We start from the raw sequence: 27,815 nt of genomic DNA, 5'->3' as shown, positions 1-27,815 counted from the left end.
AATGTATAATCATCTAGAAATTAATGTGATTGCCCTTAAGCAAACCAGTAACAAGTGACAACTCTAATATGAGAATATGACATGCTTGAGAAAGTACAATATGGTACAACTTCAAAGTAAATGAAAATGTTTCACACCAGGAGAAGCGAAGGACAGCATTCTAAACTACTTATGGGAGGAAGGAAAAGAATATCTTATTTAGAAATAAATTATTTATATCTAAGAAAATAAATTTCAAATACTACATGAGACAAAAAATGTGATCGATTATTTATTTCTACTTAGGGAAAATAAATTTTTCTTTACAGATCTTCTTGAACTTGTCTTGCTATACATGTAAAACCAATGCATTCACTGACATAAATAAATATAAATAAATTAATCTCAGTATTACAAAAGAATAAGATTTACAATGTGGCTATGAACATCTCACTTCAGAAATAGACTCTTTTCTTATGTTAATATCAAGGTATCTCTGGATAGTTTTAGAGACATTAAATTAATGAAGACACTTTTCACTCTTTCATAAGGGTCCTATTCTAAGAAGGAGACAAAAATAAAAAGATTGTCCTTAAACAAAACTATGGCCGATCCATCTTCCTTACAAGTGAGAGGCTAAGTCCTGACTGGGTACCTGTATTTGTGTGACAAAAAGGAAGAGTTATTCCTTTATTCTATATTTCTCCTTTGCCACCAGCTAACCCAAGTAAATCAACGCTCTTGAGTCACAAGCATGTTTTTCCTTTAAAATATTTTGCTGGGGTGCCTGGGTGGCTCAGTCAGTTAAGCGTCTGCCTTCAGCTCAGGTCATGGTCCCAGGGTCCTGGGATCGAGCCCCGCATCGGGCTCCCTGCTCGGCGGGGAGCCTGCTTCTCCCTCTCCCACTCGCCCTGCTTGTGTTCCCTCTCTCACTGCCTCTCTCTCTCTGTCAAATAAGTAAATAAAAAAAAAAATCTTAAAATATTTTGCTAACCCATTCAGGCTCATTTTAATGGAATGAGAAAAGAAGAAAATGCCTTACAGTCAAGGGTTATTTTATAATATGGTCCATCTCTCTTTGGCAGGTTTGCTCAGAAGAGACTGATTTTAGGTTTTTTGTTTCTTTCCAGTATCCAATGACTGTGATTAATTTTTAATTTTTTTTGTAAACAAAGGTAACTTTACACATCTAGTGAAAAAAAAATCACACATTTCCTTTTCTTCATGCTCACGTTCTAAGTATGAACAAACCTCTACACTTTCCTACACTTCGGGGAAAGTAATCACTCTAAATCTTGCAAGTTGTTCTATTTTCAAGAGGTTTGGGAGTGTCCCAGGACAGACTCGCTTCTCCTTGCTTCGTTGATTTTCCTGTGCAGCTTAAAGACAATGATAGTATGCAAAACGAAGAGCACTATTACGTTTATTTTGTCCACTCCTCCAGAAAGTCTAAGAAACTAGAAATATTCTGCATACTCGTGTGCACTTTCTTCTTAACTCTTCTTCGGCTAAATCGGCTAGCCAATGGTTACTAGCATCATAAACAAGACTGTCAGTGTTACACATGTGTGTCCTGAAAGTTAAAAAAGAAAGTTAACATCAAAATAATTTTATTGACTGATGCTACACATTAATCTTTTGGTTACTATGAGATAAACAATGAAAATTAATCGGTTAATGTGGCATGCAAAACAAATGCAAAATTAGTAAGTTATCTAACCTCAATGTGGACTTTAGAGTTTAATAGCTATAGCAACACCAACTAAAATATGACACTTGAGTTTTTTAGTTTCTTGAAATTAAGTAGCCAAGTTAGAATTGATTAAGATACTTCCAGATTAAAAGTCAAAGAAAACCCCTGACATGTGCATTAGAGAAAAATTTCATCAAAAGACACCTCGAAGAAGACACAGAGAACGTTTCACAGATATGTTTATATTAAGTTATTTTTGTCATAATTTTGTATAACATAAAAGAGATGTAAGATCTATAAGCATGACTTAAAAAGATACCATAAAACAAATCTTGGTATTTCCAAACACTGGAAACTCTAAAAGCCACCAAGCAAAAAGGAGAAACAAATACAATACAAGCCAATCATCTCATGATGCGAACAGTCACATTGAAGGCATTCCTATTTGTAAGCCCTAACGTCTCCACCTTTTGGCTTTTCCCTCCAAATATTTGTGGCATTGCTAGCATCCAGTCATTTCAATAAACTGATTGCAAAACACAAGATGAGATGATGAGTGGAGAATGGGTGACATGTCATGCTAATGAGAGATCCAATGTGTTAGTCACTCAAGAAAGAAAAGCCAGTCTGACAAGATAATAGAGGTCTGAGCCCCTATTATCCTTGAACGGTCATGGATAAATCCTGCCCGAGTGGTACGGATGGACATTTTACAAGACACAGAAATGTGACTTCATAAAACCATATACCTTTTATGATTTACCAGAAGGTCTTACTTCTGAGGCATCACCAGTCACAGTTAAATTATGAAACATAACATTGAGTGCTTTGCTGTTTTCATGAGTGTAATAAGAGCTGAATAGTAGAGAAGGAAAACATAAATTGAATCATATAATTTTAATTTCAACTGAAAAGCAGTATCAGCATTTCCTTACAATCACATCCCTTTGAACTAAAAACTTACGGGAACCCTACATTTCTAAAAGAGGTTAAGTAAATCCTCTGATAGGCAAACACAAAGGATCACCAGGTGAAGGGACACGATCACCTTCACACTCATTAACTCTTTTCCCTGTCCCTATTAAGATCCAATTTTTAATTAAATCGGTATGAAATCAGGAGCATAACCAGGAATGTACAAAGTTAGCTCTTACCTTCAACAGCTTTTACTTCCAAAACAAGGCAAGTGGAGTGTTTTTTAAGTGCACATGAAAAAGGCAAATTCTTTCTTAGGGGTTTGCACAAGTTTCCTCTGATTCAGAAATAGAGGAATTTGGTTTACTGCAAAACCCCAATAAAATTCAAAACAAATATTCCCTCCTTCTACGTTTCAGCACTTTGCATCCCACTGAAACCAACATGGCCAATTATTTTCCTGAAAAGTATGTAAAGAAACTGAAGCTGCCCAGAAAGTGCCCAGTGAACTCCACATTCCTTCCCCACCCCTCTTACCTGCCAGGCCCCAGAGCATTGGCTTTGCAAGGTAAACCCACAATGCTCTAATTCAAAAGGAGAGCCAGAACAAGGGCAAGGAAGTACATAGGGTGGGTGGTTTACTTTTTTTCCACAGTAGTTTTGCTCAAGCATCAGTACCAACTTAACTCACTTTATATGACTTCGAATTCTGTACATTTTTGTTGGACTCTAAACCACATTCTTAAAAAGTTTCTGAAACACCTGAACTTCTATTTTACTACATTTGGTATTAAGCATCTAGAATACTTTATTGGCAGTAAACAAATATCTATTTAAAAGCTCACAAGACCCAGTGGTCAGATAGTTTTACTAAAAGACTGAACCATTTGGTGACTTAAAGAACATTTACATACTTTAGCTTACAATAGGCTTCAATAATATTGTTAATTTAAGGAGAAAGGTAAGAAGAGTTCAGAGGGTAAAAAGTAGATAGCTCACATCACCCCTCAAATTAAAACAGGCCATTTAGTGACAGCATTAAAGCAGAGTTGTTTTTAATTAAGGGGAAAAAAAATAGGCAGTAGGGCAGTTTAGAAATAATTCAAGTTTATATAAACTCTACGGTAAGAAACAGTCAAATCTATAAAACAAAGGAGGGTCAATTTAAATAATCCTCTGTCTACAGAATAGGTTCAGAGCCAGCTATGACCTTATACTTAACACATGCACATTCAAGGCAGATCAGATGTTTCAAATAATACTGATTTTTTTTCCTATGTGCAGCTGTTCTACCATCCCAGGGCTTACCAATGTGCCAAGCAATGTTCTACCTTCTTTACAGGGGGCAATTCATTTGATCCTTACTACAATCCCCTGAGGCAGGTGATATACGCCCCCCACTTTACAAATAAGAAGCATCAGAGAAGTGAAGTTGCCCGTTGTCCCATGGCCCGTACTTCAGCCCAGGGATGATTCAAATCAAGCGGTCAGGCTCCTGGGCCCATCCTCTGAACCACGGGGCTGTTTTTAGCTGTTTCGGCATGTTTTCATATATCCAACTCAGAAAAAGGCCTGATCACAGGCAACCTGCCAAATCTATGAGAGGTTGATTTTTCCCTAGGTTTTTGCTTCTGTGTAACACACAGATCTTACCAGAAATTGTACTGAGTAGGGAAACAAGGTGAGTTGGTTAATAGATTGCAAAGCGAGAATGTGCTTTCAAATCACTTTCCTATGAAATGTTAATGTCCTTGAATCTACTGAAAAATTAACGAGAGAAGAAAAAAGACACAAAGTCTGTTTACCCAGGGCAGTAATGACAGAGAAAAGGAGTAAAGGGAGAGCATGTCCAAAAAGGCAATTAAGCTAAGAAAGTTACCTTCTGATATAGTGTCAAGTTTTACTGGAGAGAAGCTAAGAACAAATTTTTTTAAATCATCAGAATTTCTGCTCACCCTGATTTTCCATAGTGCCAGAAAATTTTGACTAGAATTAGGGTACCAATTATAGTACCAGCAACAAGTCCTTGAGGGGGAAAAAATTTGGTAACAAAGTTAATAGAAACATGAGCAAGTACATATACAATGCAGTTTCACAATGACAAGCACACCAGTTACGAGCCAAGTTAAAGAAAAACAGGAGACGTGAATTCTATTTTGTGTATGGCTTTCTTATGTCACAAGTTTGACAGTAAAAATTGCATGCTATTTATCCTTTCGGTCAAAGAAAAATAAAACAAAATATTTAAAGTATCACATACTCAAATAAGATGTGTTTAACCCATTGGAGAGGCTTCCGAAGGGTTTCAACCCCACCAGGCTCAATTTTAAATGCTTTGCTCATTGGTCATTCAAACATGACGACTGCGGGGGTGCCTGGGTGGCTCAGTCGGTTAAGCGGCTGCCTTTGGCTCCGGTCATGATCCCAGAGTCCTGGGATCGAGCCCCACGTCGGGCTCCCTGCTCAGCGGGGAGTCTGCTTCTCCCTCTCCCTCTGCCTGCCTCTCTGCCTACTTGTACTATCTCTATGTCAAATAAATAAATAAAATCTTTAAAAAAAACCATGATGACTGCATTATGTAATGTTAGCACTAGAAGGTATCTTAGAGTTCACATTGTGTAGATGAGTAAACTGAGTCTCAGAGAGATGAGGGCTACATATGTGGTTAATAGGAAGGCCATTTACTTTGTTCCTAGTAAAGATAAGAGCTATAGGCATTTCTCCATCACAGGAAAGGTAATATCACCTGTGCATGGAGGCTGAAACATATTTATGTTGCTTACAGAATATGCTGTTCAGTGTTTAGTCTGTTGTCGATACAATTTCATTTAGGAAAGCATTATTTTGAGATTAAATGCACTATTTTGAGTTGTATGACAGAAAAGTAATTGGTCAAATAAGTTGGTCAACAGTAATTTTTAAAGATTTTTATTTATTTTTTTGACAGAGACATAGCGAGAGCAGGAACACAAGCAGGGGGAGTGGGAGAGGGAGAAGCAGGCTTCCCGCAGAGCAGGGAGCCCGATGTGGGGCTCGATCCCAGGACCCTGGGATCATGACCTGAGCCGAAGGCAGACGCCCAACGACTGAGCCACCCAGGCGCCCAGTCAACAGTAATTTTTATAGTTTATTTTCACACACAGTCTTTCTTCTTCCAAACCACCCATGTGCCCTTTCTCTGTAACATTCTCGGTCTCCCTTTTCCTGCCTACTCCAACCTGCAATGTCCTTGAACTCTATTCTTTTGATCTGTATTGCAAAGGAAATTACAGATGACACTAGGAGAGCAACTGAAAGTAATGTGACCAAGTCACAAATTGGTTCCAAATCAGCAAACGCTCATGTCACACAATTGCACTGTCGTATGGATACATGATTGAAACAGCTATTTCTACCACAGGTAGGTTTTTACAGTATTTTACCCAATCAGTTTCTTTAACTGATTCCCTAGCACCATATCATTAGCTTGGAAAGACTGTATTCATAAAATCAATCATGGCTCCTCAAAAATTTGGGGTTCTTTTCCCTTCACCACTCCCATTTGTTCCACCATTTTCAATGGTTGTAAAACCATCCCATTTTCAATTTGAATGATAAATGAAGACAGAAAATTTTCAAGTGATCCAGAGTATCTAGATGGCTGAACCAAAATCTTATTCTTAGAACACTGATCAGCACATATATGTAATTCTAGAAGAATGTGTGCAGAGACTGAAAACTAAATAAAAACTGAGAAAGTTTTAAATAGGTTGTTCTTCCTTATAATCCTATTTAACATAACAGAATAAAGGAACTGAGGTCTGTGGACAGGTGAAGTCACACTGGAAAGAGGCTTTTATAGGAGGAAAAAGAATGTGCTTCAGTAAACCTTAAATTTTCAGATTTACAAATCAGAATTCAACCCCACTTCCTCGGCAACATCCATAGGACCCTTGAAGGGTTTTGTTATTATCATTGGATTTTCTTTGCCTCTGTATTTTTTAGGTGAGGGAAATTCAAATGCTTCTCTTGCCAGCCTAAGCAGATCAATGAAAAATTAGATGATTATGTTGTCTGATTTCTTAACTTCAAATAACTTGTAGGTAACTGAAGTTACTTATAATGGGATTTAAGTTCATCCTTCAGAGAGAAGGTCATAAGACACAGTGAAGACCTGATATAGCATCTGATGCATTTCAAAGTACTACTGATGATTCAAGACTCTTGAAAGTATGCCTCCATTTGGGCTAGTCTATACCATATGCCATATGCAGGTGGATGTACAAAGCCAAAGTTAATCAGCATGTGATATTTGAAGGATACAGAAAAAGCATTTTAGATATGTCACTGAGTAGTCTTTAATTTTTTTCTTAAATATTCCTTCAACTGACCTATTAATCCCCATAAGAGATTTATGAACATCACGATATAGGATTTCAGCAATGGGGGGGGGGGGAAGTAAAGAATCAGGACTACATTAATTGTCAAATTTGAGTTGTGCAGATTTTCACATAGGACAAGAATCTATCCTTTCAAGTGCTGGAGAAACGAGTCATCTGCCTCTGCTGAAGCGCCTAATAGATGTGTGACCTTGGGCAAGTTACAAATCTTGCAGAAATCATTCTTTCAGATTAAAAAATGGGACATAGAGGGGCTCCTAGGTGGCTCAGTCAGTTAAGGAGCTGCCTTCTGCTCAGGTCACGATCCCAGGGGCCTAGTATGGAGCCCAGCAGGGAGCCTGCTTCTCCCTCTGGGGCTCCCCCTGCTTGTGCGTTCTCTCTCTGTCAAATAAATAAAATCTTAAAAGAAAAATTAAAAAATTAAAAATGGGACATAGATACATTATGTTTTGGGAAGTAAAATAAAAATATAAAAATTTCAGTAGAGTACTTGCCACGCAGCAAAAATGCAAATATTACCTTAATAAAGGACTGTTCTTACTCTTTGGTGTGGCCAGAGGGAATGATAAAACTGTCAGAAACCCATTTTAGGGGGCTTCTGGGTGGCTCAGTCGTTAAGTGTCTGCCCTCGGCTCAGGTCAGGATCCCAGGGTCCTGGGATCGAGCCCCGCATCGGGCTCCCTGCTTGGCGGGAAGCCTGCTTCTCCCTCTCCCACTCCCCCTGCTTGTGTTCCCTCTCTCGCTGTGTCTCTCTCTGTCAAATAAATAAATAAATAAATAAATAAATAAATAATCTTAAAAAGAAAAAAAAGAAAGAAACCCATTTTAGGAAAATAATAGCGACTGCACTACATGACTGCTTTAAGTTAATATTTATTCAATGGTTAGCACTGTGCTGGAGTTTTCATATCTATTATCTCATTAAGCTTCAAAGACTTTAAACAGGGATCATAAATGAGAAAACTGGGACTCAGAAAGATTAAGTTCAATCACTTGGGTTGAATAATTACTAAATAAAAAAAAAAAACAAACCAACAGGATTCAAACCAAGGTCTGGCTGACTCCAAAACACAAGCCTGTCTTCTTTACAATGTTGGCATAAAAAAACAGAAACAAAAGCAAATACAAAACTACATATAAAAAAACAAAAACAAAACGAAACAACTATATAGAGCATGTATTCTCAATGGGGGGTATTATCCCAAAAGGGTGAAAAGAAAAATCTTACTTTTCTGTATATAAAGTACAGATATACATACAGAATATAAATAGATTTACAGTATGTCTGTGGTAGTGAAATTTCACGGGGGGAGGGTGATTGGAAAATAAAATGTCTAAAAAGTTCCTTGAGGGGCAGAGGGCAATAATGAAAAAAAGGTTTTTGAGAAACAGTGATACAGAGCCAGCAGAATAGCTTTAGACCTCACAATAAAGTCTTCACTTACATGGCAAATAAGGGAGTTCTGAGATTAGTCAGTCTCTCTTTCTTAGCAGAATTAAACAGGAAAAAATTCAAATACTTCCAAAGTTCTAGTATCCTCTATATCACTCACTAACATTGCAGTGTAGTCAAGAAAAGCAATTTCCTTGTAAGTAGAGTTTGCTTATCTTTAAAATAAGAAAAGTGGCAGGAATAAAAGGCACAGCATAGGGAATTTAGTCGATGACATTATAATAGCTTTGTATAGTGACAGACAGCAGCTGCACTTGGGGTGAGCACAGCATAATGTACAGACTTGTCCAATCACTATGTCGTATACCTGAAACTAATACAACATTGTGTATCAACTACAGTCAAATTTTTAAAAAACTGATAAAACAAAAATGAGAAAAGTGACCCGATGCACAGAATAAATTGAAGAAATAAAGATAATTTTTAGGTTTATATTTTACAAGTATAAGATCCCAAAGAAAAATATTGCCATATGTCTGATTTAAGAGGGAAAGAGCTCTTTATTTTTGAGCACAAGTTGGAATTACATCTAACCCTAAGGGAAAGTTTCTGGGAGATCACATAGTACATACTTCAAGAATTTCAGAGAAAATAAACCCCTCAAACCTTCATTGGATGCCACTGAGCAGGTGAGAAAAAGCCCATCCACTAAACTCATCATTGTTAACATTAAATGATGAAATCATGAAGTTTTCCTTTAGAATACATTTATTTCTATTTAAAATATCAAACAAAGCGAATTCCAACTGTTCAAATCTTTCAAGATAAGTATTTTAGCTAAGGAGAGGTTCATTCAAAATATAAAAGAACTATAAATAATAATAATAATAAAAAAATACCTACTTTCAGCTTCAGTCCCTTGTCTCATTCATGCATGCATAGATAGGAGACCTTAGCTTACAAGGACATAATTTTAAAATATTCACTTTTTTTTTAAGCGTATATTTTCCGTTGGGCATTCCTTATTAATATGCCAACTTAGCTGTATTGCTTCTTTTTTTAAAATTTTATTTTATTATGTTAATCACCATACATTACATAGCTGTATTGCTTCTCAAACATTTCTTTTATCATCTTCTTTAGGAGTTATTAATCTTCTTGTTAAAATGTATAACATCAAATAATATATTTATGAACAACAACAAAAAATACTGGAATAAAGGCCAGAAGACATTGCAACACAGATATGTCCTTATTTCTATAGCAACAGAATAATTTTAAAGTTTTCTTTGCTTTAAATCACTGACAGGGAAGGGGAAAGGAAGAGAACGTAATCAAAGGTAGCATTCCGGTTTATTTGGAATAGAAGTCTAGAAACAGTCAAGGAGTAGTTTGTGAGTACTTAGGCAATACTTGAGGCTTAAAAACTGTATTGACAACAGCCTCCTTCTTGTTGTTTTTGGCCCCTAAAATGATGATGCATTGAGACAATAGGCATTCAAGGATACTTGATTGACTGGCCAAATGATTTGAAGTTGCCCTAAAATTACCCTGGAACAAGAACATGGTCGGGAATACTTAGGAACATACCGAGTACCTATTGGTGTCCACCAAACACGTCGATAAACTGCATTTACCTGTCTTCTCTTTGACACTCTTAAACATTTCATTTTAATAGTATTCCTAAGACAGTAAAAAGACAATATTCTCTTCCAGGAATATGGATTGTACATCCCACAGTGATGACAATTTTTTTTAACTGCTGAAGAACCAAACTTACCAATTGCAATGATGGCAGCATCTGAAGAAAAAAAAAGAAAAAAATAATTACAAAAATAAAAAAAAAATGTAAAGCCATTGATCTGCCAGCAATTTAACATATATATCCACAGAATGTACTTGAAAGTTCAAAAGTAACTCAGATTTTCATAACTAAAAGAAATAATTATAAATAAATTAATGAAAACAGTTGTATATTAACTTAGTCAAGAAACATATACACCAGTGCCTATATCTATTCAACAGAGTCAACACTATAAACATGAAACCTGATAAAGAGTGAGTGAATATTGAAACAAACACCATATAATTCAATTATATGACTTGATGGCAAGAAACAAATTTGAAAGCTTATATAGTAAATAACTGTGATCCAATCCTATGATCAAGAAACTATCACAAACTGAAGTCTCTCTCAGCAGACTCTATCAAAAGCTCAAATTACTTCATTTTTTACCTTTCAAAGACTACGAATGTGGCACTGCAAAAATTACTTTCAAATAAATATATTTATAATAATATGCTGCTCTCCTAAGTAGTGAATGGATTTATTCAAAATACCACTAAGAATAAGCGAAGAAAGCACAGGATTTAGAGTCAGCAAGTAGGTGTTTAACTCCCAACTTTCTCCCTATCAACTGGGTACTATATGATTCATACAAATTAATCTCTAAGCCTCTAGTTCATCACCTACAAAATGAAGCTGAAAAGGCTTATGTCGCAAGGTTGTGACAAGGATTCGTGTCCAAAGAGGTGAAGTGCATGGTGCATACAACTATAGTGCATACCCAGCAAGTGGCAGCGACTCCTTTCTTTTTCAATATGAGCAAAAAATGGTAAATGATATTTGAGGAATACATTAATTGCATAAAAGAGAGAAATCTGACCCCAAATACTGGTTGGACTTTCATCATAATTATTGACTCAGGTTTAGTTCATGTTTTTTTTTCAGGTTTCGTTTAAATTTGTTAAATTACCTTGTATATTTTTTTTTTTTTTTGTACAGAAAGAACTATTTCAACAAAGTTAGAGCTCTAACAAATTTATATTGGTGAAAGTGAGACTTCTTTCTCGTTGCCTTGCTCTATGAAAAATCAGATGTATTCAACCTAAAACTTTTAGGCCCAGAGAGGTCATGAAAATTGAAGAAGTCAGTAAACTCCCACAAGTGTTAAAAGTAATGAACTAGACCTAAAGGTGTGAACACAAGCTATAAAACTGATGTGGAGGGCCAAAAGCCAAGGTAGATAATAAAATATACAAGATACTGCTTATGTAAATTACAAAAAAAAAAAAAAAAAAAAAAAACCCAAACAAAACAATATCATGTACTACTAATGGATACACGTGTGCAAGTGTAAGAATTAAAACATAGATAGGATGCTTAAACACCAAGCTCAGGGCAGTCAGTGCTTCAGAGGGAGAGAAATGGAAATGGCACAACACAAAATATCTATAATGTTCAAATTCTTAAAAATAGCCAGGTAAGGGCAAAAAAGGCTTCAAGATAACAACTGTGAAATATATGAAATCATTATGAAAATATGGTCACAATGTGTCAAACTATTTAAAAAAAAAAACAACCCATGATTATTTGATGCCATCAAAGAATGACCAAAAGCGGGCAGGAATGGGTTAAGATTTTGTGCATGTGCATGTATTTGGCTTTTTACAGAAAGGAATCATGGAATATGCAAAGGAAATTTCAACAAGGATACCTGTAATGTTTCAAGCTCTTAAAAATTATCTGGGTGATGATGGCAAAACGGACTTCATCACAGCAATTATGAAATCTTGACAAAATATGGAAAAGCAACCATAACAATGATTTGAAGGCACTGGCTGGCAAACTAAGACAGGCAGAAATGGGTCAAGGCCAGAGAAGGGAGAATGGTATGGAATGAGGTTTGCATATTTGCAGTGAGGGAAGACCCTGGGCCATGCGGCATAGGGAGAAAATGCCAAGGTTGTACCGACTAAGTAAGAGGACAAGTCAAAGTATGAAGTTCAGGATCATTGACAGAGCATCTGGAACTTGAGGGGGCAAATTTGAGGGGCTGCTAATATTTCATTTCTTGACATTGGTAGTGGTTACACAAATATTTGCTTTAGAAAAGTTATTGCGCCATACATGGGTGTTTTATGCAGTGTGAGTGTGGGTGTGTGTGGGTGTGTGTTGACTTCAATTAAAAGGTTAAAACAATTTTAAAAAAATTATCTCTTGGCTCACAGTCCTGTTGAGATTTTCCAAGGAACAGAAAAAAAAAAAATAGGTATCTCTAATAGAGAATAAGAGTATCCATAAAAATTTTGGCTATCCATTAGGTAAGTTAATAGACAAGGGATCCTGGTAGCCCGAAGCAGCAGAAACTAGTAAGAAGGGTTTCATTCATTCACTCTACACGTATTTTTGAAGTCTACAACGTATTTTACTCCACTTCTACAAAAATTGTCATTTAAAGACCCTTGTGTAAATATAGACCATCTCAAAGAATTCTGTCTTTTCAGTTACTTAGAAGACACTGTTGAGATGCTTTACCAAATTAGCAACTCTATGGAATCTGGAGAGATCCTTCAGCATGCTTAAGGGATGGGTCTCTATCAACAAACCAGACCCAAAAAATGGCTGTAAGGATGGTACATATATTTGGTTCCCTAAAGGGTCTTGAAGAATTCAAGGACTACCTAAATCTCATATAAAAAACAGAATTTCTTTGCCAAGCTTAACTTAGCACTGTTTTCATGGAGCCCCAATCTTTTTCTACATTATTGCAAAATGTTGCACCCTAGCATACTCCCAATCTGCCTCTGAAGAAAGTCAAGAGCGTTAGTATGAAAAACTCTTCCCACCATAGCACCTTAGATCCCTACTCAGGAAAATCTGAGCAGTGTCAACTCACCTGAAGAGAGGGTCCCTTTTCCATTAGGTGTGCTGGTTGTCCTGGGAGTAGCTGAACTCTGTTTTGCTGTAATATGAGCAGAGGTCAATCTTTTTGTTGTATGGAGACCCTTAGTCACTGGGGCATGGATAACAGTGGACTTTCGTGTTGCTGGAAGACTCCGTGTAAATGAAGTTTTCGCTGTGGTGGATCTATGGGTTGCTGGCATGGCCTGTGTAGCAGAAGCATTTGCCATGATGGGATTCTGGGCTGCTGCTGGGGTCTCTGTAGATAGAGCATTTGATATGGGGGATTTTTTGGCTGTGGCTGAATCTTTTGCTGTGGTGGGTTTCTGAGGAGTTGATGGGGCCTTTGTAGCTGAAACATGTACTGTGTTGGGTTTCTGAGGAGCTGATGGGGCCTTTGTAGCTGAAACATTTACTGTGTTGGGTTTCTGAGGAGTTGGTAGGGCTTTTGTAGCTGAAGAACTTATTGTGTCTGGTTTCTGAGGAGTTGATGGGGCCTTTGTAGCTGGAACATGTACTGTGTTGGGTCTCTGAGGAGTTGGTAGGGCTTCTGTAGCTGAAGAACTTATTGTGTCGGGTTTCTGAGGAGTTGATGGGACTTCTGTAGCTGGAACATTTACTGTGTTGGATTTCTGAAGAGTTGATGGGACCTTTGTAGCTGGAGCATTTATGGTGGTGGGTTTCTGAAGAGTTGATGGGACTTTGGTACCTGAGACATTTGCTGTACTGGGTTTCTGAGTTGATGTAGCTTCAGAACCTGGAACATTCGCTGTGGTAGGTTTCTGAGGAGTTGATGTGGGCTTTGTAGCTGATACAATTACTGTGGTGGATTTCTGAACTGGTGGTGTGACCTTAGAAGTCTGAGAACCTTATATAGAAGAAAAATGTTAAAAAATATTAGCTAAATAATGCTGTCAAGTTAAGACTGAGGAACAAATTGCTTGCTCTATGAATTCTCTTTCTCTCTCCCACAAACACCTAAATATGAATATGACTTTCAGGAGACCAAGTCTAATTATGATTTTCCCAAGGAATTGAAATGCTGCAGGTTTTTGCTTTGATATAAATTATGCCTGTAGCCAACTAAAGTGGGTTTATACCAAAGTAGTACTGAGGTTCTTAAACTGTTTTCTATGTAAAGAAAAGAAACCAAAGTCAGAGTTGGTAGTGATCTCATTCTGTGACACATCCCAAATTAAGGTATTTTCTCTCACAAAATGTTTTCCTTTGCTCATGCCAAGACCAAAGAACCAAATAGAACCACTGGGCAGACAGAGATAATCACAACATAGTTCCTTTTCTCGATGCTTTCAGGACATGTTAGTCACCTTGGGAACTTGTTCTGTTTTACTCCTTTTTAAAAGTAATACAGTCAATCTGAAAAAAAAAAAACAACAACTCTTTTTTTCCTCTTGTGCTGGTTACCAACGTGGCACGTATTAGTTTAGTTCTTCTTTGGATTGCAGATCAGGTAACAAATACCTGAAGCGCAACCTTTTTTTTTTTTTTTAATATTTTATTTATTTATTCATGAGAGACAGAGAGAGAGAGAGAGAGAGAGAGGCAGAGGGAGAAGCAGGCTCCCAAGGAGCAGGAAGCCCGATGCGGGACTCGATCCCAGGACCCTGAGATCATGACCTGAGCCGAAGGCAGACGCTTAACCATCTGAGCCACCCAGGCGCCCCTGAAGCGCAACCTTGATTAAGATCCTATTCTGAGAATTGCAACTCTAACCATTTTGTACAGTTTTAGGTCTTCAGGGCCTGTCGGCCTTTGGGCCACTTACAAACTCCCTCCTCAGGCAGCACTGAGAAGGGCGGCCTGCTTCACCACACACTGGAGACTGTGGGCAACTTCTCTAATCCTGCTAAGCTGCGATTTTCTCATCGGTACAGTGAGGATAAAAACAAAGCAGATTTGAGAACATTATTGTAACGACTGAGAGAAGTAATTTAGGGAAGTTATTTCACACAATGCCTGTCTCTGAAGGAGCGCATTTTACCATTCCAGTGAGCAGATGCCCACACCACCAGCATCACACCCTGCTCCACTCACTCAGACACCCAGCATCATTTACGTCTGCTTCCTGTTTTTCTTCCTCAGAGGACGGTGGGGATGGGACAGCTCACGGAGAAGACCTAGCCAGGAGAGTAGGACTGACACCCTCAAAAAATGGTACATGGTATTGTTAGGGTAAGATTGTATATGGACTTTTCCTCTAAGGTGCTCATATCATACATCTTATTCTTTGTCCCACCACGTTAGTTCTCATTTTTGAGCCAGAAGACGTACATGCTAGTAGAGTGTAAGTGTCCTGGAAATTGCTTTTCTCGTTGCCTTCTTGTTATTTGATGTCTAGTTTAATTCCATCGCCATCAGCGCGCTCCAGATTATTTCAATCTTCTGAACTACATTGTGATTTAGAGCCCAGCCTATGGGCGATGTTCCATGCACACTTGGAAAAACTTCTTCCATCTGTCCTTATAGGGTTCAATGCTCTTAATATGTCCATTTTTTAAAAGAAGTTTAACCGTTGCTTCTATATTCTTACTGATTTGGGGTTGCTTATTCTAACAGCTATTGAAATAGGGGTGTAGAATACTCAAACTCTAATCATGGATTTCTCTCTTTTTCTTTCTGTCCATTTTTTGCTACATGTGGATTGACGCTTTTTTTCTCCAGTGCCCATAGATCGCAGATTGTGATAGATTCCTGTTGAACAGACCCTATTTATCATTATGAACTGTTGTATCTTAAAGCATTCTTTGATATTAATAGAACTTCACCAGCTTTTTTTTTTTTTTTGGTAACTGTTTGCAAAATATATTTTTCCATCCTTTACTTTTGACCATTCAGTGTTCTTATCATTAAATTTTGTCTCTTGTAAACAGCAAATAGGATTTTTTAAAATCAGTCTGACAATCTTACTTAAATCACACTGTGTAATTATTGATAGAGTTGGGTTTATAGCAAACACCTTACTATCAGTTTGCTTTTCCACCCATTTATTTTATGTTCCCCTTCTTCTCTTGTTTCCTTTTGGATGAAGTGTTCATTATCATTCCTTTGTTAGCTTATGATTTATACTTTCTTTCACTATTATTTTCATGGCGGCCCTAGAGATTACAGTATGTATTAGACTATAAGTCAATTATGCAAATTAACATTTTTACAGCTTTTTAGTATTGCCAGAACCTCATAACTTTTAAATGCAATTTACCTCTTATTGCCTTTTGCTCTGTTGCTATTATACACTTGTATTCGACATACACATCAAACCCTAGAAGACAATGCATTTATCATTTTGTACAGTACCTATTCATGTACCTTTGCTAGTGTTCTTCATTTCCTCTTGCATTTTCATGTTTTACTTGGGATTATTTTCATTCTACTTGAAGGAATGCTTTTACTTTGTTGTTCTGTGCAGGTCTGGTCTTCTGGTGACAAGTTCCCATAGTTTTCGCATGAGAACATCTTCATTTTGCATTCAGTTTTAAAGCATATATTCATTGGGTAAAGACTCCTAGGTGAGCAGTCATTTTCTTATCCTTAACTTGGAGGATTTCTTCTCATTGTCTTTGGCTTCCATAATTTTTGTTGAGAAGCCTGTGGTCAGGTTTGGTGTTGCTCCTCTGAAGATAATGTTGTCTTTTTGTCTCTTGATGCTTTTATTATTGTTTTGAGTTGCCAAAATTTTTGCCATGACATGTTGGGAAGTGGTTTTATTTTTATTCTGCTAAGAGTCCCGAGAACCTTTGGAATGTGCTGATGTATTTCATCAGTTTGGGAGCATTCTGTCATCTCCTTGAATACTTCTGCTCCTCTTTCTTTCTTTCTCTGTCTCTCCTCTTAGCTAACCTATGCTAGAACAGTTTAACATGTCTCAAATATCTCCTAAAGTTTTATCTATGTTTTACATCCCCTCCTCCCCCAACCCCCCCGCTTTGTGCTTCTGGGCATTATTAATGAATCTTCTTTCTTGTTCCTAATACTGTGCCCAAATCACTGTTAAACCTATTGTGCTCTTCATTTCAGATTGTATATTTTTCAAAAGTTGTAGAATGTCTACTTTATTTTTATAGATTCCAGTTCTTTGTTGAAATTCTCTATTTCTCTTTTCCTTTAATACCTTAAACATATTAACCACTGATTTTAAAGTCCTCATCTGCTAACTCAATTATCTGGATCTCCTTTATCTGGATTTATTTTCCCCTGATTTGGTTATAATTTCTTACTTCTCTCCATGTCTAATAACTCTTTTATTGTATTACTGACATTGTATATAAAACATTCAGATGGTATGATCTTCCAAGAGAGTCCCCTTTTCTGACAGGCAGACTGGTTGGAGGTGATCACATCCTCAGCCCTGGAGGGACTGAGCTGGGTCTCAGCCTTAGTGAAACTCAGTCTACTTCTACTCTTGCCTCTGTTCCTTGGGAGTTGTCCCTCTGGGCTTTTCCTCGACAGCCTGGGAATCTTTGTTTCCTCAGCTCTGAGAAACTGTGGGAGATGCAGGTCTGTCCTTCAGGAGTCCCCAGCCCAGCAATCTTGCCTCCTTCCCCACATAGCTTCAAAATGGGCACAAATGTGTTAAGGGGGACAGGAGTGTATGCTTGATTCAAGCTTCTTCCTCTGATATTTGTTGCCCAAATACCAGAAGGATCTGAGAGACTGCATTTTGTACTTTGGAAGCTTTGGGTCTAACCCCCAGTCTCCCCCGCAGCCCAAGAAATCAGCAAATGGCCCTTGGGAAAAACTGGCTCTGCACTGAGGACCTCAATTTTCAGTATATTTTTCTAGCCCACCACAACCACTAAAAGCTTGGCCAGTTTCTCTCTTTCCTGGCAGTGGTCTTTTAAGTGGGTCACGATGGACCCCCAGCCCAGGTGTACCTCAGGGTGGCTTGCCTTCACTCTCGACCCCCAGGAATTCTAGTTCATTCAGTCCTGGTCGTTCCCACCCTTGTATCTCATGCCTTTCAAAATATGACTTAAAAAAAAAAAATCTATCCAGATTTTGTAGTTATTATAAAGGAAATACTGGCCTACCATGGCCTACTCGGGCACTACCCTAGACTTGTAAGCTCTAAATAACTGATAATTTAATAAAACAGGGGAAAATAAATATGGAGTGCATCACATAGCCAGATTAAGAAGCAAACACATATCAAATTTCTCCCATAATTAAATTAATTCAGACAATATAATGAAATTCTCACCATACAGTTGTCACATCTCCACTTCATAATAACCATTACCGTTAGGGGTGCGGAGAGCCAGCGCAGTGAAGCACTATTCCTGGGAGAGTGAACTGCTACAGTTTCTTTGGAAACAATGTTGGTAACGTCTGTCAAAAGTTTAATGCATGTCCCTTTGTTCCAGTAAGTACCCTGCAAAGAATTTACTGTACAAAATGCACTTGGCACACTTGTGCAATTCCAGATGCCCAATATTTGTTGCAGCATCTTTTGTAATAATAATCAAAAAACAAACAAACAAACTAGCTAGAATCAAAAACTAAATTTCCCTCAATAGGTTAAATAAATGATATATTCATACAACTGCTATGATTAAAAACATAAATATGTGTATGTATGTTTATTTTCTAGAATCAAATGCAAACATTTGTGAACGATGGTTACTTCTGAGAGAAGGACTAGGGACAGAGAGATTTTTACTTTACATTTTATACCCGTCTGCATGGTTTTAATATTACTTCCCTGTTGATGTAAGCCATTTATAACAAACAACTGTTTTCAACAAGCACTGATATTTAAAAATTCATGCTAACATAATTCCAAGTATAATTATAAAGGGAGCTCAAGTCACCCTGGCATCACATATCACATTGCTTAAATACCGCCTACTGGGATCACTATCTAGATCCCTCAGTTTAGTCTAAGGTTCCCTCCCAACTGAAGAAAATAAACCATTTTATTTACTTTTATATTAATATTAACTTATTGAAGGGGATATGGTAAGAAATAGCAAATGCAAGCTAACTCACTAAAAACATGAGACATGTTACTTCTTAATCTGGCTATGTGATACATTTCATATTTATTTCCCCCTGTTTTATTAAATTATCAGTTATTTAGGAGCTTACAAGTCTAGGGTAGTGCCCAAGTAGGCCATGGTAGGCCAATATTTCCTTTATAATAACTACAAAATCTGGATAGATTTTTTTTTAAGTCATATTTTGAAAGGCATGAGATACAAGGGTGGAAACGACCAGGACTGAATGAACTAGAATTCCTGGGGGTCGAGAGTGAAGGCAAGCCACCCTGAGGTGCACCTGGGCTGGGGGTCCATACATACACTGTGTGTGTGTATGCATTTATTTATTTATTCATACATTACCACATATTCTCCATATCAGTGTTTCTCCTTCCTTGGAAGTCATAGACCCCTCTAAGAATCTGATGAAAAATTGCACCCCCCCAGAAAAATAAAAATACATATATGTACCACATTTTCCATTCATTTCTCAGGGAGTTCATAGAATCTCTGTAGCCCATATATAGACCTAAAGGTATAAATAAAACAAAAATACAACAATGCAAACTCATTACCTTTGCATTCAGGTGGCAGGCCACTCCATTCTCCTTGGTCACCTCTAACAGTACAATAAATAGAGTTCTCTCCGATCAGGGTGAAGCTTTCATTACATCTATATTTTATAGCCTGTTGATACACATAAGTGTCCCGTGGATCCAGAATGAATCCATTGCTAATTTCTGGTGGTTCTGGACAGAAAATTTCTTTAAAAAAAAGTCCAACATATTTTACATTAATAAAACTGCCAATTACTTACTTTAATAAGTAAGATTAAAACATGTTAAATAACTTATTTAAAAAAAGTAAAAACCTACCATTTTTCTAAATTCAGCATTATCAACCAGGGAGCTTAGAAATACCTATTAAGTAATGAGTAGTGTATTTGGAGCTCTGGATACAAATGGTGTAAAACATGAATGCTAACTTTGAGACCAATGTATAGAAATAAGATCTAGAACATATATGTGAAGCAAAAATTACAATAAAGTCCTCACACATTACATATCAAATTGTGCTAGAAAAAGCCCATACTGCCGGAGTTCAGAGGTGAAAGCAGGGCAGAGATGTTAAGGAGGAAATGGAACTTGAGTGTAATACTGAGACATATCCTTCTGCTAAGAGAGCAGAGCAGAGGGCATTGCTCTGCGTTCCAGGAGGAAATGATGCCAAATGGAAGGAGCCTAGAAGTCAAGTGGCATACTTGGGAAATAGGAACAGATGATTCTGACAGAGTGAAATATCTGAAGTGTCAGGATTACATTTTGACTTTCAGGATCAAATTTTGTTAAGCATACATTGACGCACAGCCTTTTACTTAAAGTAAACATATTGAACAGCGGCACTCGGAAAACCGTGCTAGAGGCCCCTCCTTGGCAGTAGCCCTGATAAAAAATGCAATGGATCCACATTGTCTAGAGCCAGGAAAGCAATGTGATCATGCGTGTACATCAATTATGTTACATCGAGTGGCCTTAAGTAACCAGAGACTATTAGCAAACTGATACGTTACTTTTAAGCCGCTGACCAAAGCAAGGAACAAGAGGCTAATTGGCTTTACATGAGGCTAAGGTGCAGGCCGCCTGCACATCACCATCAGTGCCGTTCAGAGATTTTCTGAGCACCCAACACATACCAGGCGCTGTTCCACAAATGGAATTGCAAAACTAAATAAAATACTAAGTCGTAGGTGTTAAAATATAGTGAGAGTGGCGCGTGGGTGGCTCAGTTGGTTAATCGGCTGCCTTCGGCTCAGGTCACGATCCCGGGGTTCTGGGATCGAGCCCTGCCCTCTCCTGCTCCCCCTGCTTGTGCTCTCTCTCTCTGTCAAATAAATAAATAAAATCTTAAAATAAAATAAAATACAGTGACAAAAAAGATTCAAAGATTTTCATTTTAATACAAAAGAGCGAGGCTTTCACAGAAGCGTGCACCATGGCGTGGAAAGAGAGAACAGTTAGCCAGCGAGGAGGTCAGGAAAAGCTTTTAGAAGGTCTATCAGAGCAAACTCTTAATAAGCAAAGAAAAGAAAAGAAACAAAAGAAAAAGAAAAGCTAAGCAAAGAAGGGGCTGAAGGACATTCTAGGCAGGGGCAGTAGCAGAAGGAAAGATGTAGGGAGGTTTGCATGGATAGAGCATAGAGTATGAGGGCAAGACATGAGTGTGAAGTGGGGAGACCATGCCAACCCTCGTATGCTTTACTAAGGAGTTTGGACTTTGTACGTGATGAGGAGACGTGTAAGTTTAAGACGGAAGAGATAAGTCACATCTGTGTTTCAGATGGATCACTCTGGGTAGAATGTGGATGAAACATTAACAGTCCCAAGAATGGAGGCCAATGCAATCAGCATCACCTTTGAACTCAGGCAAGTGGGACTCCTGCCCCAGCTCCTACGCTTTAAGAGGCTACGGCCCTCTTCTGACTGTGCTTCTCCCTACCAGTGGGGTATCTGCAGGGCTGTGGGTATGCTCCCTGAGAGCTCTTCCCCCACCCCACTGTAAATTCTGCTCTAGGAACTGGCCCTCGGAATTCCCCCCTGCAGGGCCTGAAAGTGTCCCTTCTCCCAGTCAATATTCTTTTTTTTTTTTTTTTTTTTTAATATGGAACACTACAAATTTGCGTGACATCCTTGAGCAAGGGCCATGCTAATCTTCTCTGTATGGTTCCAATTTTAGTGTATGTATCACATGGTCCTGATTGTTATGTACACCTGTAGTCCAAAGTTCAGTGCCATGGGGGTGGGGGGAGGTCCCCCAGGACATGACTTGGGCGTGTGGGCCATGTTGTGCATTTACATGCATCAGAGGCTTCTCACAGTGCCAGAGGGGATGCCTATTTGAGTAAGTTTGCTGTCCAAACTCACTTTAGTATCATTTACAACATCCCTTGCTAGATGACGGAAATGGGAAAGGTGGGTGGTGGGTAGTAATGCTGAAAATTTCGAAGTACTAATAATGAGAAAAAGGGGAAGTAGCAGACATAGGAGGGTAGAGCTCAAGGTGGTGTGTGGTGTAGGAGGGTATCTGGGTGTGACCAGCTTACACCTGCAAGCTCTTGGTTGGCAAGACTTCATTTTATTTGTCTTCATATCAACTGACCCCATACATTTCCTACCGCAGTGTGTCAATCAAGACACTCTTGTCAAATCCACTAAGTCTAGTCTCGTTTTCTGCTCCTAATAACACCCAAAACTTGACCTTAGCGATAATTTTAGCAAAGATGGGAGAAACAATAAAGCCTACATTTTTAAACGTTGCATTTTTTTTCTTAAGAAGAAAAAGAAATATGCTGCACATATTTTACTCCTCTCAATTTTCAGGAGACATATGCCTCTAGTGGATATAAATTTGACTGGATACATGCATTTATGATACTATTTCTATGTCCTAATCTCCCTCTAAGAAGATAAGATTTTCAAGTGCAGAAATCATATTTCTTCTTTATTGTATAACCTTATTTCTCTAATCATGAAAAATCAATCCCATTTCAAAACATTTATAGATAATTAGCTCACTTCATAACCCTAAAAGAGGCAACACTGAGTCCTAGAAAAATGATGGGTTTGATGTCCAGAGATCTGGGTTAAATGCCTTCTCTTGCCATTTATTTTGGGATGTAGGTTCAGGTCATATAGACTCTCTGATCAAGAGTATTTTAATTCATAAAATTAAAAATTATGGGGAAGAAAAACCCTGTATCTATTTTGCTTGATTGTTAGAAGGAAAGGTAGGATAATAAATGACCAACCACAATATACACCTGTTTGCTGGGGTTTTGTTTATTTGTTTTGTTTGTTTGTTTATTTGTTTGTTTTGGAGTTTGTTGGGTTTTTCTAATCCTTTATCTCTGCAGCTAATAAATTAAGAAACATTACTAATAAAGATCTTTATTTTTATTTTTTTAAAGATTTTATTTATTTATTTGACAGAGAGAGACACAGCAAGAGAGGGAACACAAGCAGGGGGAGTGGGAGAGGGAGAAGCAGGCTTCCCGCCAAGCAGGGATCCCGATGCGGCTGGAGCCTGATGGGGGGCTCGATCCCAGGAGTCTGGGATCATGACCTGAGCTGAAGGCAGACGCTTAACGACTGAGCCACCCAAGTGCCCCACTAATAAAGATCTTTAAATTAGCTAAGACACTCCTACACTGGAAGTGGGGGGTACTACAAATACACAATGTGGATAATTCTTCATGAGAGAAAGTAATTTACCATTCACTATTCAGCCTCACACTAGAGTGCTTAGGTTTTTTTTCAGTCTTACCTTGGCATTCGGGAAATGGATCACTCCACCCAACACCCTCGTCTACAAGGGAACAGTAACTAGAAGTTTCACCAACTAGCCTGTACCTAAAGCAATGAGGGGAGAAAAAAAAGTTAGGTTTCATCCACACGTTTGGCTTCCCTTAAGTTCTCCAAAATATCATCTTAAAATATTTACTACACCAGTAGATGGAGACAAAACAAGTTGATCAAAGTTCACATGGCAGTTTAAAGGAAAAGAAAAAATTAAATTAAAAAAGGTGATATACAAAGGATACAAAAGTATAAGACATACAAAACGTTTTTTATTTGGGTGGGGTCCACATGGGAAAACAGGAAAGTATTTTGAAACATTTTAAAGTGATATAGATGCTTGAATATTTTATATTTCTGAATTCTAAAAGATCAACAGAGGCTTCATAGAATAATAGAACATATTTATATTTTAAGGCTCAAAGTACTCCCCAGATTTGATATTAATCATATTAACGATCCAAGCATCTCTGTTGCGTACAGGAGACACATGATGTTGATATTTTTATTTTATAAAGAGCAGGTACACACACACACACACACACAGAGTAAAATATCATAATTCAATATGCAGATATTTAATGAGAAAATGAACATAAAGTTTCCAGCAGTCTCTGAGACACTGATGATACCCAAAGAGTGAGTTCCTTTTCCCTATATAGAGAACTTAGAAAAGACCTCAGGTCAGCATGATATTTTTATACTAGGAGTAAATGTTTTTAACACATAATATTTTGCAACAGGCAGTTTGCATACAGAAAAAAATGCAAATTCATTATTTAGGTAAAGTAAGGATTGGTTTCACTTGAACACTTGAAGGATATAATTTCTGCAAGTGCCAACATATTACAGGTTTTTCCCTTTACTAGTCACATTTAAAATTTTATAATGAATCATATACCTACTGAAATCTAACAAGTGAGAGAATTTGGTGTTATAAAAAATTGTCCTTTCTTGCCCTCATTTTATTAAATTTAACCATGATGAGCTCATGATGAAAGATCTTTGAGCAAAGGAGTTGTTTTATAGAGACTAGCTTGTAAACACTGACCACAAGTCTAAAAACTTCCATCTTAAGTCCTAATTTGTTTTTACATTTGTTAAATATAGAGTATAAATACATAGTATGCCAAAACTTACCCCTCGTTACATGAGAAGGAGATAGATGAACCATATAATAGGTCAGTGGGTATGCTGACATGGCCATGTCTTAAATCTCCAGGATTAGGACATGATTTTTCTAGAAGAGAACACAAATTGATTTTTTTTTCATTAAATTATCAGGCACTTCTATGCAAATTCATCATCTGAACTATTGACATTTCTTATTCTTAGACTTTTTAAAATCCTTCCTTCATTTTGTAAGTTTCAAATAAAACACTATATTTAGAATATATGCTTATTACATCTTAGGTAACCTTAAACAAATTAAATGTGAATAAATTAATACTCCCATCTCACAAGTATTTAGTTGGCCTAATTTAGAACAAAATTATAAAATTACTCTAATGGTTCTTTTCAGAATCATTCAAAGTAATAATATGTACACATGGACTTCCAGCATGAATGAAGGAAGAAATACTATTTCCCCAAACACCATATGATTACGAATACTCTGTAAAATTATACTCACTTTTACAAAATTCATCTGGTTTGGACCACGTAAAATTCTGAAGGCAAGTTAGTTTTCCTGAGAGAAAACGGTCCCTTCGGAAGCCAGGTCGGCATTCATATTCCACAGTGGAACCCGCTGGGAAATAATTCTGTTTGGTAAAAGACTTTTTGAGAGATGCAAAAAGTAGCCTGGTTGGAACGTCACAGCTACCTAAAAGTATTAGGAAAAGCAACAACATAACTAATATCACCTTATTTGATAATCTGTGTTTAATTATCCAGAATTATTTGGTCCTTACATCATCCCTTTTTCTACACTTCTTTGTACATATTTGATATTTAACTATATAATAATATCACTACAACATTCACAGTATGTCAAGCACATTCACGTATATACTTCTATTTCCTAATTAGTAAATTTGGTACCTAGATATCACTATGCCTACAACTCAGGAAATATAACACATTTTAGTTGCCTGGCACAGTTCTGCCACTGACCCTTACCTGCCCAAAGGAGGACAGGGGTGAGAGGAGAACCGGTATTTCCTCAGACCCCTGGGGCTAATGTCCTGAACAACAATAACAGTAACAACAATAGCTAATATTTATTGAATACTTCTAAATGTTTTATATGTATAAACTCATTTCATCCTCACAACAACCCAGAAGGCCACAGATCAGGTGAACCAGGGGTGTACATAAAAGTATTTATAAACAGTAAACACCTGGGCCAATGTGATTGTGGAGAGGCATGGTACAGTGGAAGGGACATGGACTTTATAGTCCAAAGACTCAAGTTTGGACCCTGGCTCTCCTGCATAAGAACGGCTGATTTCAAGAAGTTACTTGACTTCTGGGGGACTATTTCCCCAGACTACCTCCTTACTGAAAAATGGGGGTAAGAGTCCCTACTCCACTCATGGGGTTGTCCACTTATGAAGGAGTCAATGGAGTCAGCTATGTAGAAGCATTATAAACTCTAAAACATGATACACGTGCAAAGGCTTAAGTACTTCAACCACTGCCTTCTATCCTGCACACACAGAACCCAAAGGTTCAAGTTGATTTCACACTGGTTTCACAAAATACTCGTGGCAGTTTCTATATTTCCTGTACCTTCTATTACTCCAGGTTGTCCAAAGCTAGGAACCAAGTGTCATCTTTATCTTTACTTGTCTCTGTCAAAGTTAATATAGGACTATGCATCTAGTGATAGATTTTGAGGGAAATACAGAGAACTTTTTAAAATGCTACCACAGAGTTGTATTTGGTGAGTCCTACTTTACAAAATGAAATTTAAGAACACAGAAGACCTATGTTATGTGTCGCGAGGTGATTGCCAAACATCTTCATATATAATTTACATCCTAAATTGTACCTATTGTTTATTCTGTCTATTAGTTCAGGAGGTACAGCATTAGGTGGGGGCAGGGGGTGGGGCAGAGAACAACAACAGAAAGTCCAAACCTGTTAATGAAGAAGCAGGACCTATTCTGGGAAGTAATGTGGTCAGTTAGCTGTAGTGTGAAGTGCCAGGTATATATACCCTGGGGTTTCCTAATGCTTGAAAACTATCAATTACCACTCACGCTGAAGAGGGATAAAATTAAGCTAACAAGATACATTCCATTCCCGTAACTTATATATACAAAAATGAAGAACTTACGGCCACAAAATTCTGCCATCTCTGACCATGTATTGTTGAGACAGACCACTGAATCGGCCCTGCCAGGAACCTTTACAAAGCCTTCATTACATTTGTATGTTACTGTGGTTCCTTCTTGAAAACTCAAGAGATCTCCCAAAGTTGGTTGGGCATTAGGTACCTCTGGGGGAATGTTGCAGGCACCTAGGGAGGAAAAAAGAAAAAAAGAAAAGAAAAAACAGAACTGAAGGAAATAACACTTTTCACTTCATAGCAACATTCCTTTTGCAAGAGGAGTAAGGGAAGCAGCCAAGGCTTTTGATGCACAGGTAAGGTTTCCATACAGTGCTGAACCGACATACCAAGAATTTGCTAGGCTGCCTGTCTTGTCAATTAATTCAGTCTCAAAATAAGGACAGAACCAACCTCTCCCTTTCATTATTTAAAAAAAAAAAAAAAAGAGTAGTTTAGAATTGGTCTCCACATTGATACTGTTACTAAGCACACAATAAAGACAGACGCCCCCGTGGAACGTTCCACCTGGAAGACAAGATATGCTAACGGGTAGCGCCCCGTGCAGCACGTTTAAGAGGTGACAGTGGTCAACTCTGGCCTCCCACCCTTCAAAAGATGTTGGGGGATTCAGAATTCACTCTTTGAGCCCTGCCCTTCGGCTTCCCCAGGTTTGGCTGCTCCGCAAACTCAGCCCGCGCTTCCTCAATGGTCCCCTCCTCACTCCTGAAGCCGTGCTAGCTGGGGTCCAGCACAGCAAGACCCCACACTGCAGGACAGCCCGGAGATCCTCTCCCTGTCCCCAAGGGATCGTGCCAGTAGGAGCTCCGAGCCTTAAGGGTAGAGGATTACGGGAACGATCTACCCATGCCCACATTCTTCACCTCCCCGGTCCCCAGACTTCCCGGTCGTCGCGGAGACGGACCCAGCCCCTCCCACCAGCCTAAGGGTTCCCCTGGCGGGGCCGGACCCCCAGCCCCCGCTCACCCTGAGCCGCAGGTGGACCCAGCAATAGCAGCAGCAGGGGCAGCGGCCCGCGGAGAAGGTACATGGCGCCCAGGGCCCGGGATCCGGAGTAAGTGGAAGCGGGCTCCTGCAAGGAGCTGTAAGCAGCAGCCGCGCCTGGCTATGGCCCCAGGCGAGTTAAATG

The 27,815-nt window shown here is 38.2% G+C and overlaps 1 protein-coding gene and 1 pseudogene across 7 annotated transcripts; both read right to left on the bottom strand.

The window, feature by feature from the left end:
- Nucleotides 1-258: 258 nt before the first annotated feature.
- On the bottom strand, nucleotides 259-27,815 carry CD55 (CD55 molecule (Cromer blood group)). 7 transcript variants are annotated; one of them, XM_035010422.1, is made up of 11 exons: nucleotides 27,653-27,815; nucleotides 26,675-26,857; nucleotides 25,025-25,216; nucleotides 24,532-24,631; nucleotides 23,360-23,445; nucleotides 19,615-19,803; nucleotides 13,039-13,911; nucleotides 10,140-10,160; nucleotides 4,543-4,612; nucleotides 2,422-2,527; nucleotides 259-1,552 (listed from the first exon to the last, which is right to left on the bottom strand). In XM_035010422.1, the coding sequence occupies exons 1-10, from the start codon at nucleotides 27,714-27,716 to the stop codon at nucleotides 2,425-2,427; spliced, it is 1,881 nt and encodes a 626-aa protein (XP_034866313.1). In that variant the 5' UTR covers nucleotides 27,717-27,815; the 3' UTR covers nucleotides 259-1,552; nucleotides 2,422-2,424. The 7 variants fall into 7 exon arrangements, 6 of the variants coding, with proteins under 6 accessions (XP_034866313.1, XP_034866317.1, XP_034866315.1 ...); XM_035010426.1 differs by lacking the exons at nucleotides 2,422-2,527; nucleotides 4,543-4,612 and having other exon boundaries at nucleotides 13,039-13,104; nucleotides 13,753-13,911; nucleotides 27,653-27,814; XR_004680232.1 differs by lacking the exon at nucleotides 4,543-4,612 and having other exon boundaries at nucleotides 1,466-1,552.
- Nucleotides 21,692-21,791, bottom strand: LOC118014659 (annotated as a pseudogene).

This window comes from Mirounga leonina, unplaced genomic scaffold (genome assembly GCF_011800145.1).
Source record: "Mirounga leonina isolate KUSES-001 unplaced genomic scaffold, KU_Mleo_1.0 Mir_154, whole genome shotgun sequence".
NCBI classification, from domain to species: Eukaryota; Metazoa; Chordata; class Mammalia; order Carnivora; family Phocidae; genus Mirounga; species Mirounga leonina.
Note: the sequence above shows the minus strand (reverse complement) of the source record. Positions and strands in the feature narration are given on the sequence as shown.

What these genes read in the sequence shown, in the direction of transcription:
- CD55 (XM_035010421.1), bottom strand. Translation starts at nt 27,716, where the DNA reads ATGTACCTTCTCCGCGGGCCGCTGCCCCTGCTGCTGCTATTGCTGGGT. An exon ending in ACCAGATGAATTTTGTAAAA is followed by an intron (nt 24,632 to 25,024) that starts GTGAGTATAATT and finishes GTTCTCTTCTAG; the next exon opens with AAAAATCATGTCCTAATCCT. An exon ending in TCCTTCTCATGTAACGAGGG is followed by an intron (nt 23,446 to 24,531) that starts GTAAGTTTTGGC and finishes TCATTGCTTTAG; the next exon opens with GTACAGGCTAGTTGGTGAAA.